Below are 20,425 nucleotides of genomic sequence, written 5' to 3' on the forward strand. Positions count from 1 at the left end.
TCAAACAACGTGGAAAACAATGGTTGCAACGGCTGGAAGCCAGCTGTATATCTGAGCAGAGATTGTAAGACATGTTTATTGCTTTATTTTCGAGACATATCAATGTCTTACATGTACATACAGTAAAGAAAACATGGATATTTTAAAGTATTATGTGAACTTGTTTATTTTTTTTAAATAAGATATTGTTATATATAATCCCTAATCATCTTCAATGACAAACGTAAACATTCAAACCCTGACTATATAATAAAATAATTATGGACTCTCTCAGTGGTGAATATGATTTGTTATTCACTATAAAAAATATATATATAGTCAGGCTTTGAATGATTAAGACTTTGAAGGCTGTCTGATGATTACATATTCATTAAAATGAAAAATAAAAATGTCCAGATTACATGTACAAACTTTATTTTCCGTGTTTTCCTTTCGCTGTGTTAAGACGTCGAAGTGTTTAGAAGATTATCCTGCAACAGACTTGCGAAACAATTTTTCCTGCTCCGATCGTAGCAGCCATTGTTTTTCACGTAATTTGAGATATTGATTTCGACGTCACAACGCCGCTGCACCTCTCAGGTGAATACGGCTTCTAATACAGTGAATATGTAGTGTAATGAACTGAGCGCGTTTGTATAGACTATATAGGGCCATTTATAGCTATAGACTATGTATATATTTTTATTTATTACATACTTAGTAATAAATACAGGATTTTTGCATATGCGATATGCCTGAAAAAAATATATAGTCAGGCTTTGATATAGGTTATCAGCCCTGCAGGGCTGTCTGATGATATCACACCCATTAAAATTAAACCACAAAACAGTACTTGTGATCATACACAATTTGTTGGTGGGTTCATATTCTCTTAATTGGAACTTTTTGAAAATAAGGATAATCTAATTTACAAATAATAGATTATTTTCAAATTACGGATCGAGTGCATTGAAATAGAAGTTGAAACAAACACAAACCGTATGAGACAATGGACCATGTACATGTATGTAAGAAATCCATGCATAGTTATTTACTTATTTTCTTCTCAACTTAATGTGGGCTGTATTTTATTACTTAGTATGTAATAAACATAATATGTACCCTTGTAATGAAGTGTGTGTGTTTGTATAGACTATATAGGGCCATTTATAGCTATAGACTATGTATATAATTTAATATTATATATTACTTATGCCAAAGTACTTGATTGCAATTGGGAATAAAAATTTCTTTGTTGTGATATAAATACAAATAAAATGAAGAAATCGAAATTTCAAATTTGTCAGAATCAAGTTCAAGGAAGTTTTACATCATATTATGCGTTAAAAGTTAATCTTATGCGTGAAAAGAAGAAAACACTTGCTGTGGCCTTTAACTCGACATTTAGATATATCGACGACGTTTTGTCAATTAACAATGGTCATTTCCATTCCTACGTCGATACAATATATCCTGGTGAGCTTGAGATAAAAGATACCACAGAGTCTGACACATCTGTTTCATACTTGGATAATTTACTTGAAAAAGACGTTAATGGTAATCTAACAACCAAGCTATATGATAAACGTGATGACTTTAACTTTTCTATCGTCAACTTCCCTTACTTATGCAGCAATATACCTTCATCACCTGCATACGGAGTATATATATCTCAGTTGATTCGATACGCAATAGCATGCTCTACGTATGAACAATTTCTAAAACGAGGTAAATTATTGACAAGCAAGTTGATGAAACAAGAATATGAACAGTCTCGTTTAAAGTCATCATTTCGTAAATTCTGTGGTCGATACAAAGACCTTGTCAGCAAATACAATTTATCATTGAGACAAATGCTGACTGACGTTTTTCATACGGATTTTTCCGTTAATTCCCGATCATGACAAGGAACACACGGCGGGTGTGACTGGTCAGCAGGGGATGCTCACTCCTCCATGGCATCTGATCCCACCTCTGATGTTTTGGAGGTCCGTGTTTGCTCTGCTCCTATTTTGTATTGTTTTATGGACTTTGATATTGAATACTGTTCGTTATCTCCATATCCTTCATTGAAATCTTTTCTGATGATTTGACTATTACTTCGTATCTCAGAGACAATAATTGTTACAAATATATAAAGCTTTATAAAATGCATTTTAAAACATACTTTTATTATTACCCAGTAAAAATTACGGAGAAAACTTTGAAAAGGCATACACTGCCCTGTAGCTATTTTGAATATATCGATTATTTTGAACTTTTACACTAGACCAGTTAAATCTTATAAATGTCCATCTCTGAACACTTCGCACACGCATTGCATTGAAATATAACAGAAAAACAGATTTGGGAAAAAACAACCTCTTGCACGCTTTAAGACCCAAACGGAAGTAGACCAAAAACTTCTAGGATGAACAGGAAATTTCAGGAATTTTAAATAATTGTTGGGGGAAGTAAATGAAATGTTAAAAAATTACTATTTAGAGTGGGAGGAAAGATTCAAAGTTTGTTTCAAATTGCGTTTCCTAAATGTTGTTATTTCAACTTAATATGTTGAATTCGGCTCCTTCTTAGTACATGTAGGTCTTCTCTTATTCAGTCACTGTGACGTGGGGGTTGAAGGAACTCAAGTTTGTAAGTCACGTAAAAGTACTGCCGAAAAGACCGATACACATGCTATCCCTAACATATATAAATTTAGGTTGATAATAAATTATATGTTTTTTTTAAAGAGTTACATTTTACTTTAATTTTAATTTCAAAAACTCTTATTTTCTCCGAAAAACAAACGACAATGATATTATTTATCTTCTAAGTAAAGAACAGGAACAAAAACGAAAGAGTTAAAACATATATTACTTTAATATATAATTTCAAAAACAATATAAAGTTATAAATAGTATAATAATAAAGAGAACAAGATAATAATAGACAATTTATGTAATACGTTTCTGTCTGTCCGAATACTTTTTGTTTATCTTGAATATTTGTATTCTAGTTTTCGAATACTGGCTTATCTTGATTATATGCTGAATGTTATAATACATTCTTATGTTCTTATAAAAAATTGTACCGATATAATGATCAATTCTTGATTTCAATACTGTAAAATCACATATTTTTGTGGTGTCAAATTTTCAAGGTTTGAGAGGGGAAATATTGGTTTGAGGGGACTTGATTTCGTGTTTGGAGAAATCCATGTTTAGTAGTTACTGTACATAATGCATAAGAAATTTTAAATTTCTTGGAAATCATAAATTCGTGGGTCTCACCATACCACGAAAACAATGAAAGTTAGACCCACACGAATATAAGTGATTTAACAGTATAGTTTCTAATACGATTTTTTGAATACTTTTGTTGTTTGGTATTTATAAGCGAGACAAAAAAATCGCAAATTTTGTTTATTGCTGTATGTAATCAAAAATAATATTTGTCATTTTATTATCTCACTTTTTAAAAATTATAGTTAATACATATTCATTTTTAAAGTAAAAATCATATAAATGCTTATACTGCTTGAAACGTCGTTTACATTCTTCATCAAATTAAACTCTCTATATTATGGACATTAAATGCAAATGACAGTGTTTGTGTATTTGTCTGTTCTTCATCTCCTTTTATTGACACAGTAACTTGAACATCTTCCAAATGATATACATGTATAGAACATCTTACACTGTTGATTTTTACAGATTTAATATATCAATTTACATCACTCAACTCTTTTAAGAATGCTTATAGTTACTATGTCTAATAGAGTTGGAAGAAAAAAAAAACAACGTGCATGGATGAATTATCAATTTTTCAAAATTCTATATGCAACATACACGTATACATATATATACTCGTATATTTGACGACTTGAGTTATAAAGCGACCATAAAATGTTCATCATAAAAGTTTTATAACTACAGCTACCCTTGCGTCAGTATACGCTAACCTAATGATTATAAAGGGCACCAGAGAATAATAATAACATTCTATTGGGACCACGATCTGGTAAATGACAATGTATGCGGAACTCATCAACATACAATGACTCTCTTAGATCTTGCACCGTAGACAATACGGAAAAAATGATATGTTTATTATTTTATTTGAGCTGAAATTTTTCTACATTCCATATTATCAAAGCCTTATGGCTACTTAGACGCTTTCTTGGAAAAAAAAGTTCAAAAAAAAAACATCTGGTCTTTACGTTGTGGATTCAATTTACATATTTTATTGATATTTTACAAGTAGAGGGTTTTCGCTATATAGAAACGCTCTCAATTTGAACAAAAATGTTACCCACAGGACATTGGATATTAGACTTAGGATAGCCAAGCTCTCTTCTGTAAAGATCATCGAAACCCTTATTTATCCTCGACTTTTCGTAGTTTTTTGAAACTTATTTGAAGGATGTAAATAATAACCCAGTCAGGTAACCTACAGACATTCTGTCATGACAAATCCAACATTCTTCTTTCCAATGTTTTAAATGTTGACTTTATAGAATTCTACGTATTGGTCATTCCGAAAATCATACGTAGTCTCGTGCATTGATATGTAAATTAGAACAAATATTAAAATTGAAAACGTTTTTTCTCTATGTATCTATAAAATTCCCTTATGTCCGACATAAATACAAAAAGCTACAGTACCCGTTAAAAGATTTTGATGAAATTGTATCATATGTTTTACTTTTGTAGGATTTAACCATAACAGTTGCCTCAGAACTGCCATCATATGAAGTGGAACTAATTGAAGATTTAGACGACCACCACGTGGTCAATAAGCAATCATTTGTTGATGAACAAGAATGGCATTTATATATGCATACCGAGTGCTCTCGAAGGGACCTAGTGATTGACCAAGCGGACAACAGTGTCCGGCGCTCGGCTCTTTCTGTCAAATGTCGTGCTGCTCGAAGACCGGGCTATTTTGTATGGAATATATTTCTTGTCACAGTAAGCAATGTCTAAATTTTTCGACATTTACTTACATATTCTAAAATATATTTGTTTTGTACATCTTTTTTATTTGACGTACACCGGATACTTAAAGATAAAGGATCTTTAGAAAGTAATTTCTAATGCTGTGTACCATAATTGAAAAGATTTTTTTTGTTTAAATCATCACCTTTTGGGAAATAATCTTTTATATGAATATCCTTTTAAATATTATTTTTAGCAGAAAAATCTTGTTAACCTTACAAACTTTTCTTTTGAAAAGTAAAATCAAGCTTTCTTAAGCAAAGCACAGATTCCCCCCCCCCCCCCAAAAAAAAAAAAAAAAAACTTGTATGATGTTTGAATCAAACTTGATTTAATATTTTATCTAATTTCTTCTTTTTTAAATTTGATTATTTAGAAATGTTTCATTCTGCGACCCATTAAGTTCAAGGAAAACAAATTGTGTATTTTTCTCATTCGTGATATACCGTAAATCAGGAAATTTTTGCTGTAGATAAATTTTAAGCAAATTTGCGAGTTCATTGCATTTGCAAAAATATTTTTCTTAAAAATAAATTACCAATAATGAAATGTAAACAAAAGCAGTTGTCATTCGCAAAATTTTGAAACGTAAAAATAATCAACACCATTTTGACCCCAATTCGCAAAATAAAATCGACGTAAAAATTTCCAGATTTACGGTACAGCTACAAAACTCAAAGAGACTTAATAATAAGCTTTAGTTTTAAGAAACACTGTTTCTTCTGATGTCTACAAAATTAATACATGTATCTGTAAGCGACGCTACGATATTTTGCTTTATATATAATGAAAAAAGAAAGCGAAATTCAAGTCGTTTAAAAAGATACATATTGAATAACTAAAGACTATTGATTCTTTGCTTTGTAGCTCTCATTGTTGAGCAAAGAAAAAGAAATAAAATTGAAAATGCATGCTTCCTTGTCCTATCTCCTACTTGCATGCAGTAATCAAAAAGAAATTCAAATATATACAAATAAACGTAGAAGCTCATGCACCACACAGTTTGTATGGGTGCAGTACATGTACACTTTATATCGAAGTAAATTTTATACTTCTGGATTTTGTGAATATTCATGTTCTTCAAATAAGGAAGACAAAGTTTGAACTTCAATTATGGCAAACTTTTGCAGACAGTTGTCTTAAAAACAAGTTTTTTATCGAGTTCAAGATAAAATCCTAAACATTTCATTACGTCAAAAAGTGTAAAAATGCTTTTCTCTTTCATTTTGTAGTAGTCTTTTGATAATTATTGATTATTGAGGATAAAAACAAACAGGTTATTATTAAGACTTATTGACTTTTTACTATTGTTATGCATCTTAGCATTTTCTCTCACTTTCTAAATGACAAATTAATTTAGTGTACATTCTTTTTTCAGTTTTTAATATGTACCTTAGCTTTTGCTACGTTTTCGGTGAAGAAAACACTACCCCAAAATCGCCTCCAGTTGTCTTTCACTTTAGTTCTCACAGCAGTGGCTTTTAAATCGGTCGTCAATTCCAGTCTACCCAGAATTTCCTATTTAACGTACATGGTGAGTTATCCAGTAATTTTATGAATCTCGAACTCGAAGAAATCCTCATAGTTCAAGTCCCTTTCTAAGGAAGAAATTCTTCAAAATCATGTCAGTTTTGAATATTTTTAATATCCCAGACAGCCAAAATCAATTTGAATTACCATATCTATATTGGATTCCGAAACTTCATAAAAATCCTTACAAAATTACATAGAGGGTTTCAGTAAATATTCAAGTAAGCCTGTTTTTTTTACTTCACACTAACAGTAGAGGAGAAGAAACTTAAAGAGTACTGTGCAACAATATAAACAAAAGAAGTGGTGTAAATCAGACGTGGATTCTTAAAAATTCCAATGACATTTTGCAAACCTCGAAATTACAAGATTTTACTAAAATCAACAGCTTAAAGCAATATGAGCTGCAACTTTAATGTCAGAAATATTTTTTGAACAATTGTAATTAACTATTTTAATAATAGAAAATAAGAACATTTATAGACTTCTGTCATGCATATTTGCGATGGAAGAACTATTTATGTGCTTGAATTGAAGCAAAATTATATTATTGTCGTCCTGTACAACATTGAATTCTTATATAATATTATACATTCCATTGCATAGAAATGATTTTTTCTGAGACAATTTAATACTTTTTTTAGTCTAACTCATAACAAAGGTTTAAATTACATACAAATTTATTGTAACAGCACATTTTGACAGCAAAATGAAATTCTCAAAAATGCAGATCATATTGCTTTAAAAACATTTAACTTTATACACAGCCATTCACGCGATAAATTTAAGTCCAGGCTTTTTTATATCATTGACAGCTGCTTTTTCAATTTCTTTTTTTTAAATGGAACTGGTAAATTTACTTACCTTGTCATTGGTCATTTGCAAAATGATTTTGTTAAAAAACATTCTGGGTTTACACACAAGTACTCTGAACTTGACATCAAAAAGTTGCTTGAGTTTCTGATTTACAAAAAATGCAATGAAACAAGGATATCAGCAGTCTCGTTTCAACTTATCATTTCGTGAGTTCTATGGTCGATACAATGACCTCCTTAGCAAATACAGTTTATCATTGAGTCAAATGCTGACGGACGTTTTTCATACTTATTGTTAGTCCATTATTTACACTCTGAATTGACAAGAGATTTTCCCGTTATTTCCCAATCATTACAAGGAGCACACGGCAGGAGTGACCAGTCGGCAGGAGATGTTCACACCCTCATGGCACATGATCTCATGTTTTGATCTGCTCGTAATTTGTATCGTTTTATGGACTTTTGAACTTTAATGATGTTCATTTTCTCTACATATTTCATCTTTGTTTCATAAAGGCATTCCTTATAATCAAAATTATTATGTAGTAGCTTTATAATTTTATCGACCAATTATAAAAATTGAAATAATTTTTGGAGAATTAAATTATATTAGTCTTAAAATAATTTGTGAAAATGGATCAATTAGTCCTTGATTAAATCTGAGGAGAGGTTGTTGAAAGTGTTAAACAGTAGGAGGTTTCGGTGTAACTGATTGTGTAAAATTTTGTGATATCATATTTTGCTATGAAATTTTTTTTTGAATGTTAGATTATCAGATTACCGCTTGATAATCTATATACAATTTGTTGTTAGAGGTATAAAAATATATAACACTGGCATTCAGTTTTGAAGAATTTTGTCCCTAGAAAGGGAAAAAGTTGCATAAATTCGGTTATCCTTCAAGCTTGTAGAATCCCATTCGAGTTTTCCTAAAATGATTCTATTTTGGCTTAGGACATTTTCTGTACAAAATATTTGGTTCAAGGACAATGTCAATAACAAATTCAGAATGTATTCTCATATAAAACATTCTATTTTGCTATGTTGCAAGTTTTATAGAATTACAGAAAACGGAAGAAATGGATTTAGTCAAAAGTTGAAGCACTCAAGAGCCTTATAAATCCTTTTATTTGGCATAATTGAAAATAATATTGGCATTACAGCGATAGTAAGCGAGGACAAACGTCCAAATAGAACCTATTTAGCAATAAATGACAATAATTGAAATCCACTAAGCCATTGATCCAAAACTTGTTCGTGTTTTATTGGATCTTTCCGTATTGTGTGTTACTACTTGCACATATATATATAAAACAGTTTTGTATGGAAAATTGTAGGCTCTCGTGTATATCTTATGATTGAAATTTAATTTTGTGTAGGATTTTTACTTAAATTTCATTTATTTCATTTATTTGTTCACTATAATGATAAAAATATATGTCAATTATTTTGAAATCTTGTTGTAAATCTATTTTGCATAAGATACAAAGTGATAATTGTTTGTTATGATGTTAATTAAAATATTATTAATATAACTGAAATAAGGAAAGTAAGATATCTGAAGTCACATTTTTTTCAGATCAGAAAATTTAGCATTCCCTTTCGGTGTTTGTGTTCACATAAATCTGGTCAATGGTATCTTTGTGTTTAAGAAGAATGGGATTACGACTGTTTTGTTTTTATACGTATCTTTATATCTTGAATAGGGCTTTAAATAACAATTTTGTGAATTTGTTTAAGGATAAGTACCTGTTAGCAGCAATGATCATGCTATCAGCGGTCTGTGTATGGCATGCGTTGGTCACTGTGGTCCAGGAAACCATCGCTGACCGGGCAGAAACAATTGTTCTCATTGTTCTTGGAATCATCTATGTCATCTATAACGTCGGTTTCCTCATTATTATTTACCTCTATGTAAGTATCTGATATATTTGTTGTTCATTATATGCTTTACTGACAAGAAAAGTGTATGCAATAGCAAGGTGTCCGTCTTCCTCCAATTCATTTTAAAATAAATGACTAATATTAGAATTTTCTGTGATAATATTTCCTTCAAACTTTGCTTGTTTGTCTTCAATTGTTTTATTTCTACTGTTCACTTTTTATAAAATGAAAAAAAAAGTATTTTTCTAACTAACTGTACCAAGGAGCTTACTGTACAATATGATATTCTATACAATGCGGTTAAATGTTGATCTTTAATCGTTTAGATGTATCATGATGGTGTTTTAATTCAAAAGTAGATGGTGACTACTCTCCAAAATGATATAAAATTGTGGTGGTGAATAGTTGATGCTCAAAAATTTTAATGCATTTTCAAAATACTTGTGTTATCTTGAGTATGTTCTTTTGAAATTAATCTGCCATTACTCTTTGTGAATAAAACTTTAAGCTCATAATTTATCTCTCTGTAGCCGTGGAAGAAAAGAAGAACGATGGCTCAAAAAGACAGAGATTACACTGTACGTATAAGACAGAAATTACATTGTACAAATAAAAGACAGAGATTACACTGCACACATATATACCAAAAGAAAAAGATTACATTGCATATATAGGACTAGGATGACACTCTGCATATAGACTGTTCTTATAATGTACTGTACGAATATGAGACAGAGATTATACTGTACGTATATAATACAGAGATTTGAACGTATTTGACAAAGATTACACTGTACTTATAAAAGACAGAGATTACACAGTATATGATAAAGATTGCACTGTACAAAAAATATCACGAATAAACTGTATGTTTATATTCCAACCAAAAGAGAATATGTACATTGCACATAAATAAACCAAATGAAATAAAGATATTATGATGAATGAATATCAGAAAAATGATAAAATTATACATTGAAATGCACATTTAATTCCACTTTTAATATTTTATTGATCTGCACTTTGCTTAACGAAAAGGGTTAATTGCTTGTTTGAAAATATGTTTATATTTTGAAATGTTTCCCTAATACATTTTAATAGTCTATAAGACATACATGTAAAGTACTTTGATAATTTATAAACAGCAGCTTAAACAACATATAAAAACGAAATAAAAGATTTTGTAATGACGCAACAGATTTCTTGAAGAAAATTGAAGCTGGAAAAGCTTGAAAACATCTAATTAAAAATGGAATTTAAATTATTCTTTAAAATTTGTAAAAATATTTACATCATATAAATTGCTAAAAAGAAAAGTTAACATGTTCTTCTAGGTGCACTGTGCAGTTCAAGTAAGTTGTATATCTTTATCATTCAATACACATAAATTAACTTTTAGGTGTTTTACGCACTTGAAATATTTTTATTAACACTCTGTTGTTTAAAAAGGATCACTTTTTAAAAAATACAACCAAAGCAAACGATGGCAACTTAAAACCACATAACATTCTTTTTGCTAAATTTAAAAAGTTTGCAAAGTAAATTGCTGAAATTTCAACTGATTTTCCCTTCTTTTATCATTTCTCCTAAAAGTATCGCACATCAAGGCCAGAAAAATCCTATTCGTATAGGGGACGAAGGAAATTATCATCACTTCTGAAGCAAGCAGGTAAAGCAGGGTACTCCAGCATTGAAATCACGTTACAGCGTATGAATACACTTTAAGAGTAATCTTTCACTGTGCACACTTATGAACAGAAACGTATGGAATACATTATATCACTATACACATCTACAGCATCTTCACAAATTTCTACCATAATATTCACAGCCAAGTTCACTACATAAATGTACACCTTTAATTATCTTAATTATCTTGTTTACATTATACTTCTATTTATAGTATGTTTGAAATGTGAAGATAACGAATAAAAATCAAGCGCAGAAGTCCTTTTGTGCAAAACATATCATGGGGAGGAGAACAATCACATATCTCTAAAAACATTAGAGGGAGGTGGGATCAAGTACCATGGGGAATAAGTATCCAAAGCGAAATCCATGTCCTTCTTTACGAGTACCATTTTCAGAAGCGTAACCATTGCCGACTGGACGGTTATCTTACATGATCTCTCTTTGAATTGAATGTGAAATGAAATCATTGATCAGAACAAGGATTTTTGTAATCTGTTTGACAAAAGACTCGGAATCTTGTTTTGAATTACAGGAAGGACTACGTCTTGTGAAGAGCAAACTGTAGCACGGGAAAGCGACACCAGAAGTGGCCTTTCTGATGTAATCAGTTCTGACCAATCGTCTGTTGTCGACTTACAAACAGTCATCACAACGGTGGGCATGCAGAATGACAATGAGCATGACAGAGAAAACCAAAAACTGAAATCCAAAGAAATCCGAAAAGAATATGCACCCCAGGTGTGACATTTATAAAGAACGAATGATCAGCACGTGTCAGTGTTCATTCCATTCGTCTTTAGTTTATTGTTTAATTGTTGTTTTAAAAAAAGGTGTTATGCAAATTATACACATCAAACTCGATGTTTTATTAATGATTTACAGGTGCAAGTGATTTTTTTGTTGAGACAGAGAATTTTATCTCCCATATAATGGCATCTGTAAATATGACAGGGAGATTTTGAGAAAGTTTACCTGTTAAAACCTAATTAATTAAAACTATACTTAAATGCGTTGTTTCTTTTGAAAAATACGAAAGTACTCGTAATATATAGTTATAGTTATTGAATAATAAAAACGAGAAAACCTGTTGACTGCGTAAGAATCGACAATAAAAGGAAGTGATACATTGTCAAATGGAAATTATACCATACAAAACGAAACCATTCAACATAAAGACAAATATATAGAATACAAATAAAAACATAATACAATATATCAATTAAATATACAGATCGTGAAAAATTGCATGTTTCAAAAAAAAGTTTATAATCATTTACCAAATGTATTTTGATAGATACTACAAACAAAGATTTAAGTATCAGTTTGAGAGAAGCTAATAATAATTTTAGATTATGCATTTACCTTCTGTAAATACAATAATGCTAATGATGTTTAATAGAATTGATGGAAGACAATTTTAAAACTACATTGGCAGCGTTATCAAAGTGCAATAACTCGAATTGTTTCTGTTTTTTCAAAGGCAAAATTGATTTCTACCATTATTCCAAGATTAATAGTACATGCTTTCAGAATATATGTCATAGTGAAATTTCTAATCAATCATCTTCCATGAGAAAGAAATTATTATCAGGTTGATTATTTCAGAGACATTCTCATACCTTAAAGGAAAGTTTAATCCGAAGAGATGGATTGTGGCACAAAAACAAATCACATATCAACAAAGGTTAACATCAAAAAAGTTTCTATACTATAATTCTAAAGATCTACTGGGTCAAACAATATCAACGAAATAAATACTGAAATTTTATTTCAATTTGTTTTTCCAAGTACAGAGCATTAATAAAGTCTTGTCAGAAATTCAGATTTCTAAAAATTTGTAAAACTATTCAGAAAGAATTTTCAGGTATGTAGACTACTTTTTTTCATATCATGGTCCTGTGTAGTGAAGTTCCAAAATACCTTGCAGTTTTTTGGTCCCATCGAGTTTGAGATAAGGAAGTCTGACTGTACTAAAATAAAGTAAAACTTAGCAGTTATTAGTACCTGTTCAAAGTGTTTGTCACTAAAATATGTCCTGTTGGAATACATGAGGAAATGGGAATGACTATGACATGCGTTAAACAAAAAGTAATTGTGAGCTTTGGTTTCACATGAGTTTGTCATGCCCTGATCAATGAAACTCTAGTTTCATGTGATAGGAAAAAAGTATTGTGACTCTTTTTACTTTTTCAAAGCCATGTCTACTAGATGCTTAGAAATGAAGAAGAATTGTAAACTGGCAAACTTTAAATGTGCTCCAACTTTACTTCTCCTCATTCTTCGAGTATAAGAACTTAAATGTAAACTGAATGTTCCAAGCCAATGGCCAACGTCTGTATATATAGTTTTTTTTTATTTCAAAAATCCCAAGAATCAAGATTCTGACTTCATGAAAATATAATCTGGCATAATTAGCATACCCATTAAATTGAACAGTTGAACCCTGGACCCATGGGAGGAACATGAATTTCAATATTTCGTGGCATGGAATTAGCACCTCATTATCAACATACAAATTGTTAGCTTTCTAAACATTCACGAATTCAAAACAGAGCTCCTTAAGATTGCTTTAATTTTGACACTTATAGGTTCACTCCTCGGGCTCCAATGGGACTGGGATTTAAAAATTCAAACATTTTGATTCCTTTCATCTATAGATGCTAATTATGATATATATTGTGTATATATTTTGTAGGAATAGCGTATTTCATAGAAATAAAGTTATATATTTTATGAGAACCTGACATCGGCGCCTAGACGCCACGCTATACTGTGAAATCACTAATTTTCTTGGGGGATTAATTTTCGTGGTTTTCGAGGTATGAAAAGACCCACGAGTTAATTTTCACTACGAAATGCAATTTTACACATATATTACTACTGAAATCCCACGAAATCCAATTCCCATGAACCAATATATTTTCCTCAAACCACGAAAATTTGACCCCTCGAAAATATGTGATTTTACAGTATTTTTTTAAAATGCTGTATCTACACGAATGTAATGATCAAGAAACATCTCATGGCTTAATTGAACGCAGGGAAGGTGAGGAATTATAATCACACGGCATTAAATACACATATTCTCAACGACTTTTCAACATTTGCACAAACACAACCCTCAATAAATTTCATTCTAAGAGTTTTGATCTCATAGACAACTGCTTTTCTTCTTCTTTAAAAAAAACCCCCCGTAAATCAAGACTTTGTATAATATGTCAGAATTCCCCTGTTCAGTGTTATGATAATTCAGACTTATTTGGAGAAATTGGCCACACGATGCAGCTTTCGTTTAGATATATCGAAGAGGTTTTTTCTATAAACGTTTAACCTTTTCATTTCTACGTCGATTTTATACATGTACATCCCTTTGTACCTAAAATGAAAACAGCGTAGAAAATAGCACATCTTTTTCATCTTTGGACATTTTAATGGAAATGCCATTATTGGTGTCCTTAAAAAGTTTGGGAAAAAATGACTGCAACTTTTCTATCGCCAACTTCCCTATTAACGTAGACTATATCATTATTACCTTCACATGAGTGTATGTCTCCCAGTTGATTCTAATTTTAGAACAAGCTCTAGTCAAAGTACGAACAATTTCTGAAACGAGAAAAGCTAAGCTGATTGACAAATGAGTGAACAAAACAAGGACATCGACAGTCTTTTTTAAATTCGACATTTTTAAAAAATTTTAATCAACAGAATGTCCTTATCAGCATTTACAATTTTTCATTAAATCGAGTATTGACTGACGTCTACGTGAAATCATTTTTGAGAAAACGAACAGTGTTCAAGTTTAAATGTCCATTAAGCAATACACAATTGGGGCAGAGCAAACGTGGACCTCTACAACATCAGAGGTGGGATCAGATGCCATTAAGAAATGAATATTCCCTTCCGATTGGTCACAACCGCCGTGTCCTCCTTGTCATGATCAGGAAATTACGGGGGAAAAAACCTTCGACAAGTTAATGTGTATATTATGGCCTAACAACAGTATTTTAAAAAGTCTATTAGGATTTGACTCACTGATAAATTGCATTTACTGAAAAGATCTTTGTATTGACTATAAAACTTACGAAATTATGAGTTTAAACGACACTGCTGGTATTCTAGTTTCAGCAACTTGTTTCATTTAGCTCGTTTTAGAAATTTTCATGCGTAGAGCATGCTCTTGCGTATCGAATCAACTGAGAGATATAAACCCCTGTATGCAGGTGATGAAGGTATATTGCTGCATATGTTAGTGAAGTTGACGTATCAAAAGTTAGCCATCTCGTTTGTCGTAAAGCTTGGTTGTTAGATCACTATTTACGTCCTTCTCAAGTATAATATGTAAATATGAAACAGATGTGTCAGACTTAATTGACAATACTTCATCGATATATCTAAATGTCAATTTGAAGGACAAAGCTAGTGTTTTCTTCGTTTAACGCATTATATTTTGGACAAATTTTGCTTCACAGGAATACCAATATACGTCTGCTTAAAACGGGGAGCAATTGGTACCCCTGGGAATTCCAATAGATTGTTGTATAACCTGATCTCCAAAAACCATGTAAACATTGTCAATCAGAAACTCGAGCATCTTTTTAATATCAAATCCGAGTACTTGTGTGTACAATAAGAATGTTTTTAACAAAATAATTTTGCAAATGACCCAATGATAATGTAAGTAAGTTTACGAGTACCATTTTTATTGGAAAAAGTCAATGATATCAATAAGCCTGGCCTTTAGTTTATGGTAAAATTTAGTGATTTCAAATGTTCCAAAAGTGTCCACAGTCTTTAGTATCCACAACTGAATTACACTACTTCTAGAATGTATTGTTTGCAAGTACTCTTGAAGTTTCTCCTTCACTACTGACAATATCTTTGTGAAGAGAAAAAAAGATAAATGTATTTTAGCTGTTATTTTTACACTCAAAAGTCTACAGATCTTCACGTTGAAACGATCATGACATGGAGAGCACGCCGATATAACCTATGGACAGGGAATTCTTACTCCTCCATGGCACCTGACCCCACCTGATCTTTTGAGGTGGTTCTAAGCATTACTTATACTTTCAACAATAAAAGCAATCTGTTGCTTTACAAACATTCTTACATTAAGCTTATCTTTTTTTAAATATAGGATTGATTGTCAGAAATTATTGAGAATTTCTATTTATCTTTATATCTATACATTAAAATTTTATTTCATATTTATACATTATATCTTTTCATATTTTGAATGAAATTTTGCTTTTTTAACGATGTTCATATACTTTACAAATCAGATTTATAAACTAACGTCTCCGAGGCAATAGGCAGTAGATAGCGACCTGAATAGTAAGTATTTATCAAAACTTAATCTAATGTATATATCTTATGGCACATTTAGTCGGGTTTGTTAAGTGTGCGACGGCATACAGAAGGGAAATGTAAAAGACAATAAAATATTGAAATTTACTTACCAAATGGATCAATTGAATTAAAATAAGAGGTTCCGAATCCACTTCTAATTCGACGGAAAAAAATTTTAAAAAGCGGAAGAAAATTCGGAACATCTGATTTTCATTAGATAGCAAATGATACATTTAAAGTTCTTTTGGGCGATGTTTACCATATTTGCCAACTTGCATTCATGTTGCTGCAATATTGTTGTAATTCATAGGTACCTAAACTATCATACTGAAAAAAAAAAGATTTAAAAAGAAAAGATAACCATTATATCTGGAGTGTTTCAATTGTTTCTATTGACTTCCAATTGTAAGTAGCTACATATATATAGTAAGTGAAAAAAAAAACCAAATCGATCACATCAAAATTTGGTTCCGTAAAATATCAAGTACTGTAATTTATATCCCCACAATCGAACCGAAGTAGGAGGATGTCAAGAAGATCCCCACTGGCCTAATTAGTTTAGTTACGTCATAAAAAAATGTTTGGGATTGATAGATTCAAGAGTTTAATGACCACTTAATAACTTTCCGCAACATTAATATGTTCGCTTTAATAGATTCATGTACATGTATCTTTTACCATCTAAGGGACCAAAAATAGGAATCGGCCAGAAGTAGATGCAGTTTTATATGATTTAGCTTTTCATAGATGAAAATGACATTATTTTCTGGCCCAGTTTTCCGGCGGAAATGTGTTCCATAAAAAAACCTTCTGTCTGCAATGCATGGCATAGCTTCCTGGGTACGGAAGGTGGTTAAATTATTTAGAGTTATGGTTCTTTTGAAATACGCTTGAAAATCTTCTCAGCAATAAAAGTCATTAAACAAAACAGGAATATCTTAAGAAAACTCAACACTTTCCCATAAACAATTGCTAGAAATATTAGAAGGATACGTTGGAAGGATACATTAGAATGAACTTCCGAACTTTTAAATGAAAGTTTTTGAACTTCATTCATCAATATTAAGGAAAATTATTAAAAATGACATTTGTGGTCGCCGGAAGAAAGAAACACCTGTTTACCTTTAACTTTTACGACCAGATGGAACCCGTAGCAGGACGTTAGACTGGGTTAAGCTCAATTTCAGTTTTCAAATACATGAAACGAAAATGACAAAAATTGCTGGTCGATGGGCTCCATAGATACCTTGAAAGCATCACTCGGTTAGTTCAGTTACCTTTGCATATATTTATATAATCCAAATAAGTACACACGTGCCATTATGAAATACTAATTACTGATATGGGTACATTACTGTGTCGAAATAATGGGTTGTCATCAATATTGACCCGTGGACGTAATGACCAATGAGTTAACTTCGGAATTAATAGATTTTTTTCTCCCAATTCGGAATCGTTGAGAGATTGTTAAACATCCGCGTGCAGAGACTTCTTTCTTTACGCCGTTACTTTTGACCGATAAGCGATGGAAAACCCGAACTGTTAATTTCTTATATAAACTGGATGGATTAAAATATTCTCTTACATCCGTCTTTATATTGGAAGCAGTTAAAGTGGAGGTATGTTTTATTTAATTATTTTTTCCAATATTTATTAAGAATTGACAAAAATTTCTTTGTTGTCATTATAAAATAGATATCATCATTAATATAACTAAAACATTTCAGTTTAAATCTAGGAAATGAAATGTACGGCTTAATACATGCACCTCAGTGATGTTGCGCAAAGAATTTGAACTGCAACAACTGACTCATATTCGTTTTTAAGAAACTGTAGCCCTTTTCACAAAAAATCTTACGACATATTTTTATCTTAAGTGAAAACTTACGATATAAAACATTTTCACAAAAATTCTTAAGAAAGTCCTAAGTGCAAAATCTATCGTAACTTTACGAGAGCTCCAACCCTATCTTAAGTATTTTCAAACCGATTTTATTGTTAAAATATAACCAAAAAAATCAAATTACACGCTAAATAGAACTTTTAAAAGTAACTTCCAATAATATTTTTCATTATTTTCACACTAAGTATCACATTTAAGTATCCACTGTTGTAAGCATACATGCATCTTGAAAATATCTTTTTAACTGCCTAAAAATACCATGAAAAGGCTTTTATTCATTAAATGATGATTTCGACAGAAACTCAGAGTCTGATGTGACGAAGCTTATTGCATTGAACAAAATATGAAAAATTATGCACTTTCAGTCGTCTAATCGCCTTACTCTGAAATTTACCTCAAAATAAAAGAGACTTTTAAGTGCACGTACAAGGATTTATTCATTAAGGATAACTAGTTCAAAACCACTGCACCCGCCTCAACTTGTACTAATCACATTTTAGATATGGATTAAATATATCAAATGTATGTTAAAATCGCACATTAAGCTATTGAGGGGCAAAATAAAAATAATTATCCTTCTGTGTTCATTAATTCAGAAGTGATAAAAAGAATTAGATTACATGATCAGTATGTATCAGCAAGTAACAACATTGTCTTTGATTGTAAGGCTAATCATTAAAATTGTATTTTAGAGGAACGGGGATTTAATTCTACCAGTTGTAGTCCAATTTATACCCTTATCTTCTTTTCTAAGGAGGAAATGTTTCAAAATCATATGTCAATTTTGAATATTTCAAATGTCCCTAACAACCAACATGAATTTGAATTCTTATGTCTAACTTGGATTCCAAAACTTCATAAAAGTTCTTACTAGTAGTGTTACATAGGGGTTTCAAGGTTATGTTCTAACGAGCCTCTTTAATTCTTTACTCCTCAATAAAATTTTAACAGAAGTGAAGAACCTTCAAGGGTACTCTGCAGCAATATATTCTAGAAGTGGTGTAAATCAGATGGGGATACTTAAAATTTCCAAGGAACTTTTGGAATATTTCAGAATACAAAAATTTACTAAACTCAGCGGCATGCAAAACTTTCATGGTAAGCTTACAATTATAAGCTTTATGATAAACGTGATATCTTAAACTTTTCAATCGCCAACTTCCCTTACTTATGCAGAAATATACCTTCATCACCTGAATACGGGGTTTATATCTCTCAGTTGATTCGATACACAAGAGCACGCTTTACGAATGAAAAAAATTCTAAAACGAGATAAATTATTGACAAACAAGTTGCTGAAACAATAACATCAGTCTAGTTTAAAGTCATCATTTCGTGCGTTCTATGATCAATGAAATGACCTTATCAGCAAATACAATTTATTATTTTAAGTCAAATGCAGACTGGTGTTTTTAAAATAATTGTTAGGCCATTATCATTATGAATTGTCAACGGATTTTCCCGTTATTTTCCGTAATGACAAGGAGCACACGGCGGATGTGACCGGTCTGCAGGAGATATGTCACTCGATCCTCCGTGTCATCTGATTCCACCTCTGATGTTTTGGAGGCATGTGTCTGATCTGTTTTAATTAATGTGTAGTGTTTGATAGACGTTTAGACTTGAATTCTGTTCGTTATCTCCATATATTTCATCTGAATAATACGAAAACCCATAATTCCTGTCAATATTGTAAATGTCATTTTAAAACATATCTGTTAATTATGCTTTGTGGAAAGCTTCAGCCAATCAAATTGCAGCATATGTACACACGTGCGTTTTCAAGAATTGTTGTTTTTAATTAACACCTAAGAGAAATTAAGCTTAATTAATAAATGTACTTTAAAAGGACATTATTGAGATTCTTCTTTCGGCCAATCAGAGCAAAGGGAATTAGTATGCCGTGAGTTATGGTATTTTGACCATATTATCTTGTCTAAACTATAAGATAGTATCTATGTAATATAATAGTGTAATCATATTTCGATTAAAAAAATTTCATTAAAAATATGAGAGTTACAAATATATCCTATTTCTAGTCATTTCATGGTTACTCATTGAATATGCATATACTCGCAAAATGACCGTAATTAAATACATTTAATCGGCACAACATTCCTAAAATGACTTTTCACCCCAGTCACTTTGGTAGTTCTAAGATTTCTAGAAGAAGAAGAACAAAGAAAAAATGTACATGTACATGGGAAGAAGAAGACGAATATGCAATAAATATAGATTTAAATATAGATATACGAGTATAATAATAAAAATGATTAGAACCAGTGTAAAAGTAA

General features: G+C 31.1%; 1 protein-coding gene across 2 annotated transcripts in view; it reads left to right on the plus strand.

Moving 5' to 3' along the window:
- The window catches only part of LOC134234395 (cys-loop ligand-gated ion channel-like), a 39,045-nt gene extending 27,159 nt beyond the window's left edge, over positions 1 to 11,886 (plus strand). Inside the window, exons 4-10 of one of the 2 annotated variants that reach the window (XM_062716457.1) lie at positions 4,674 to 4,931; positions 6,337 to 6,492; positions 9,044 to 9,217; positions 9,718 to 9,765; positions 10,522 to 10,539; positions 10,781 to 10,856; positions 11,412 to 11,886. In XM_062716457.1, coding sequence (XP_062572441.1) covers positions 4,674 to 4,931; positions 6,337 to 6,492; positions 9,044 to 9,217; positions 9,718 to 9,765; positions 10,522 to 10,539; positions 10,781 to 10,856; positions 11,412 to 11,623 — 942 coding nt within the window. In that variant the 3' untranslated portion in view covers positions 11,624 to 11,886. The remainder of the gene's footprint in view (positions 1 to 4,673; positions 4,932 to 6,336; positions 6,493 to 9,043; positions 9,218 to 9,717; positions 9,766 to 10,521; positions 10,540 to 10,780; positions 10,857 to 11,411) is intronic. The other variant, XM_062716456.1, reaches the window with a different exon arrangement.
- Positions 11,887 to 20,425: the final 8,539 nt, after the last annotated feature.

Source organism: Saccostrea cucullata, unplaced genomic scaffold, assembly GCF_032062105.1.
Source record: "Saccostrea cucullata isolate Sc308-1 unplaced genomic scaffold, CSIRO_AGI_Scuc_v1 ctg18, whole genome shotgun sequence".
NCBI lineage: Eukaryota > Metazoa > Mollusca > Bivalvia > Ostreida > Ostreidae > Saccostrea > Saccostrea cuccullata.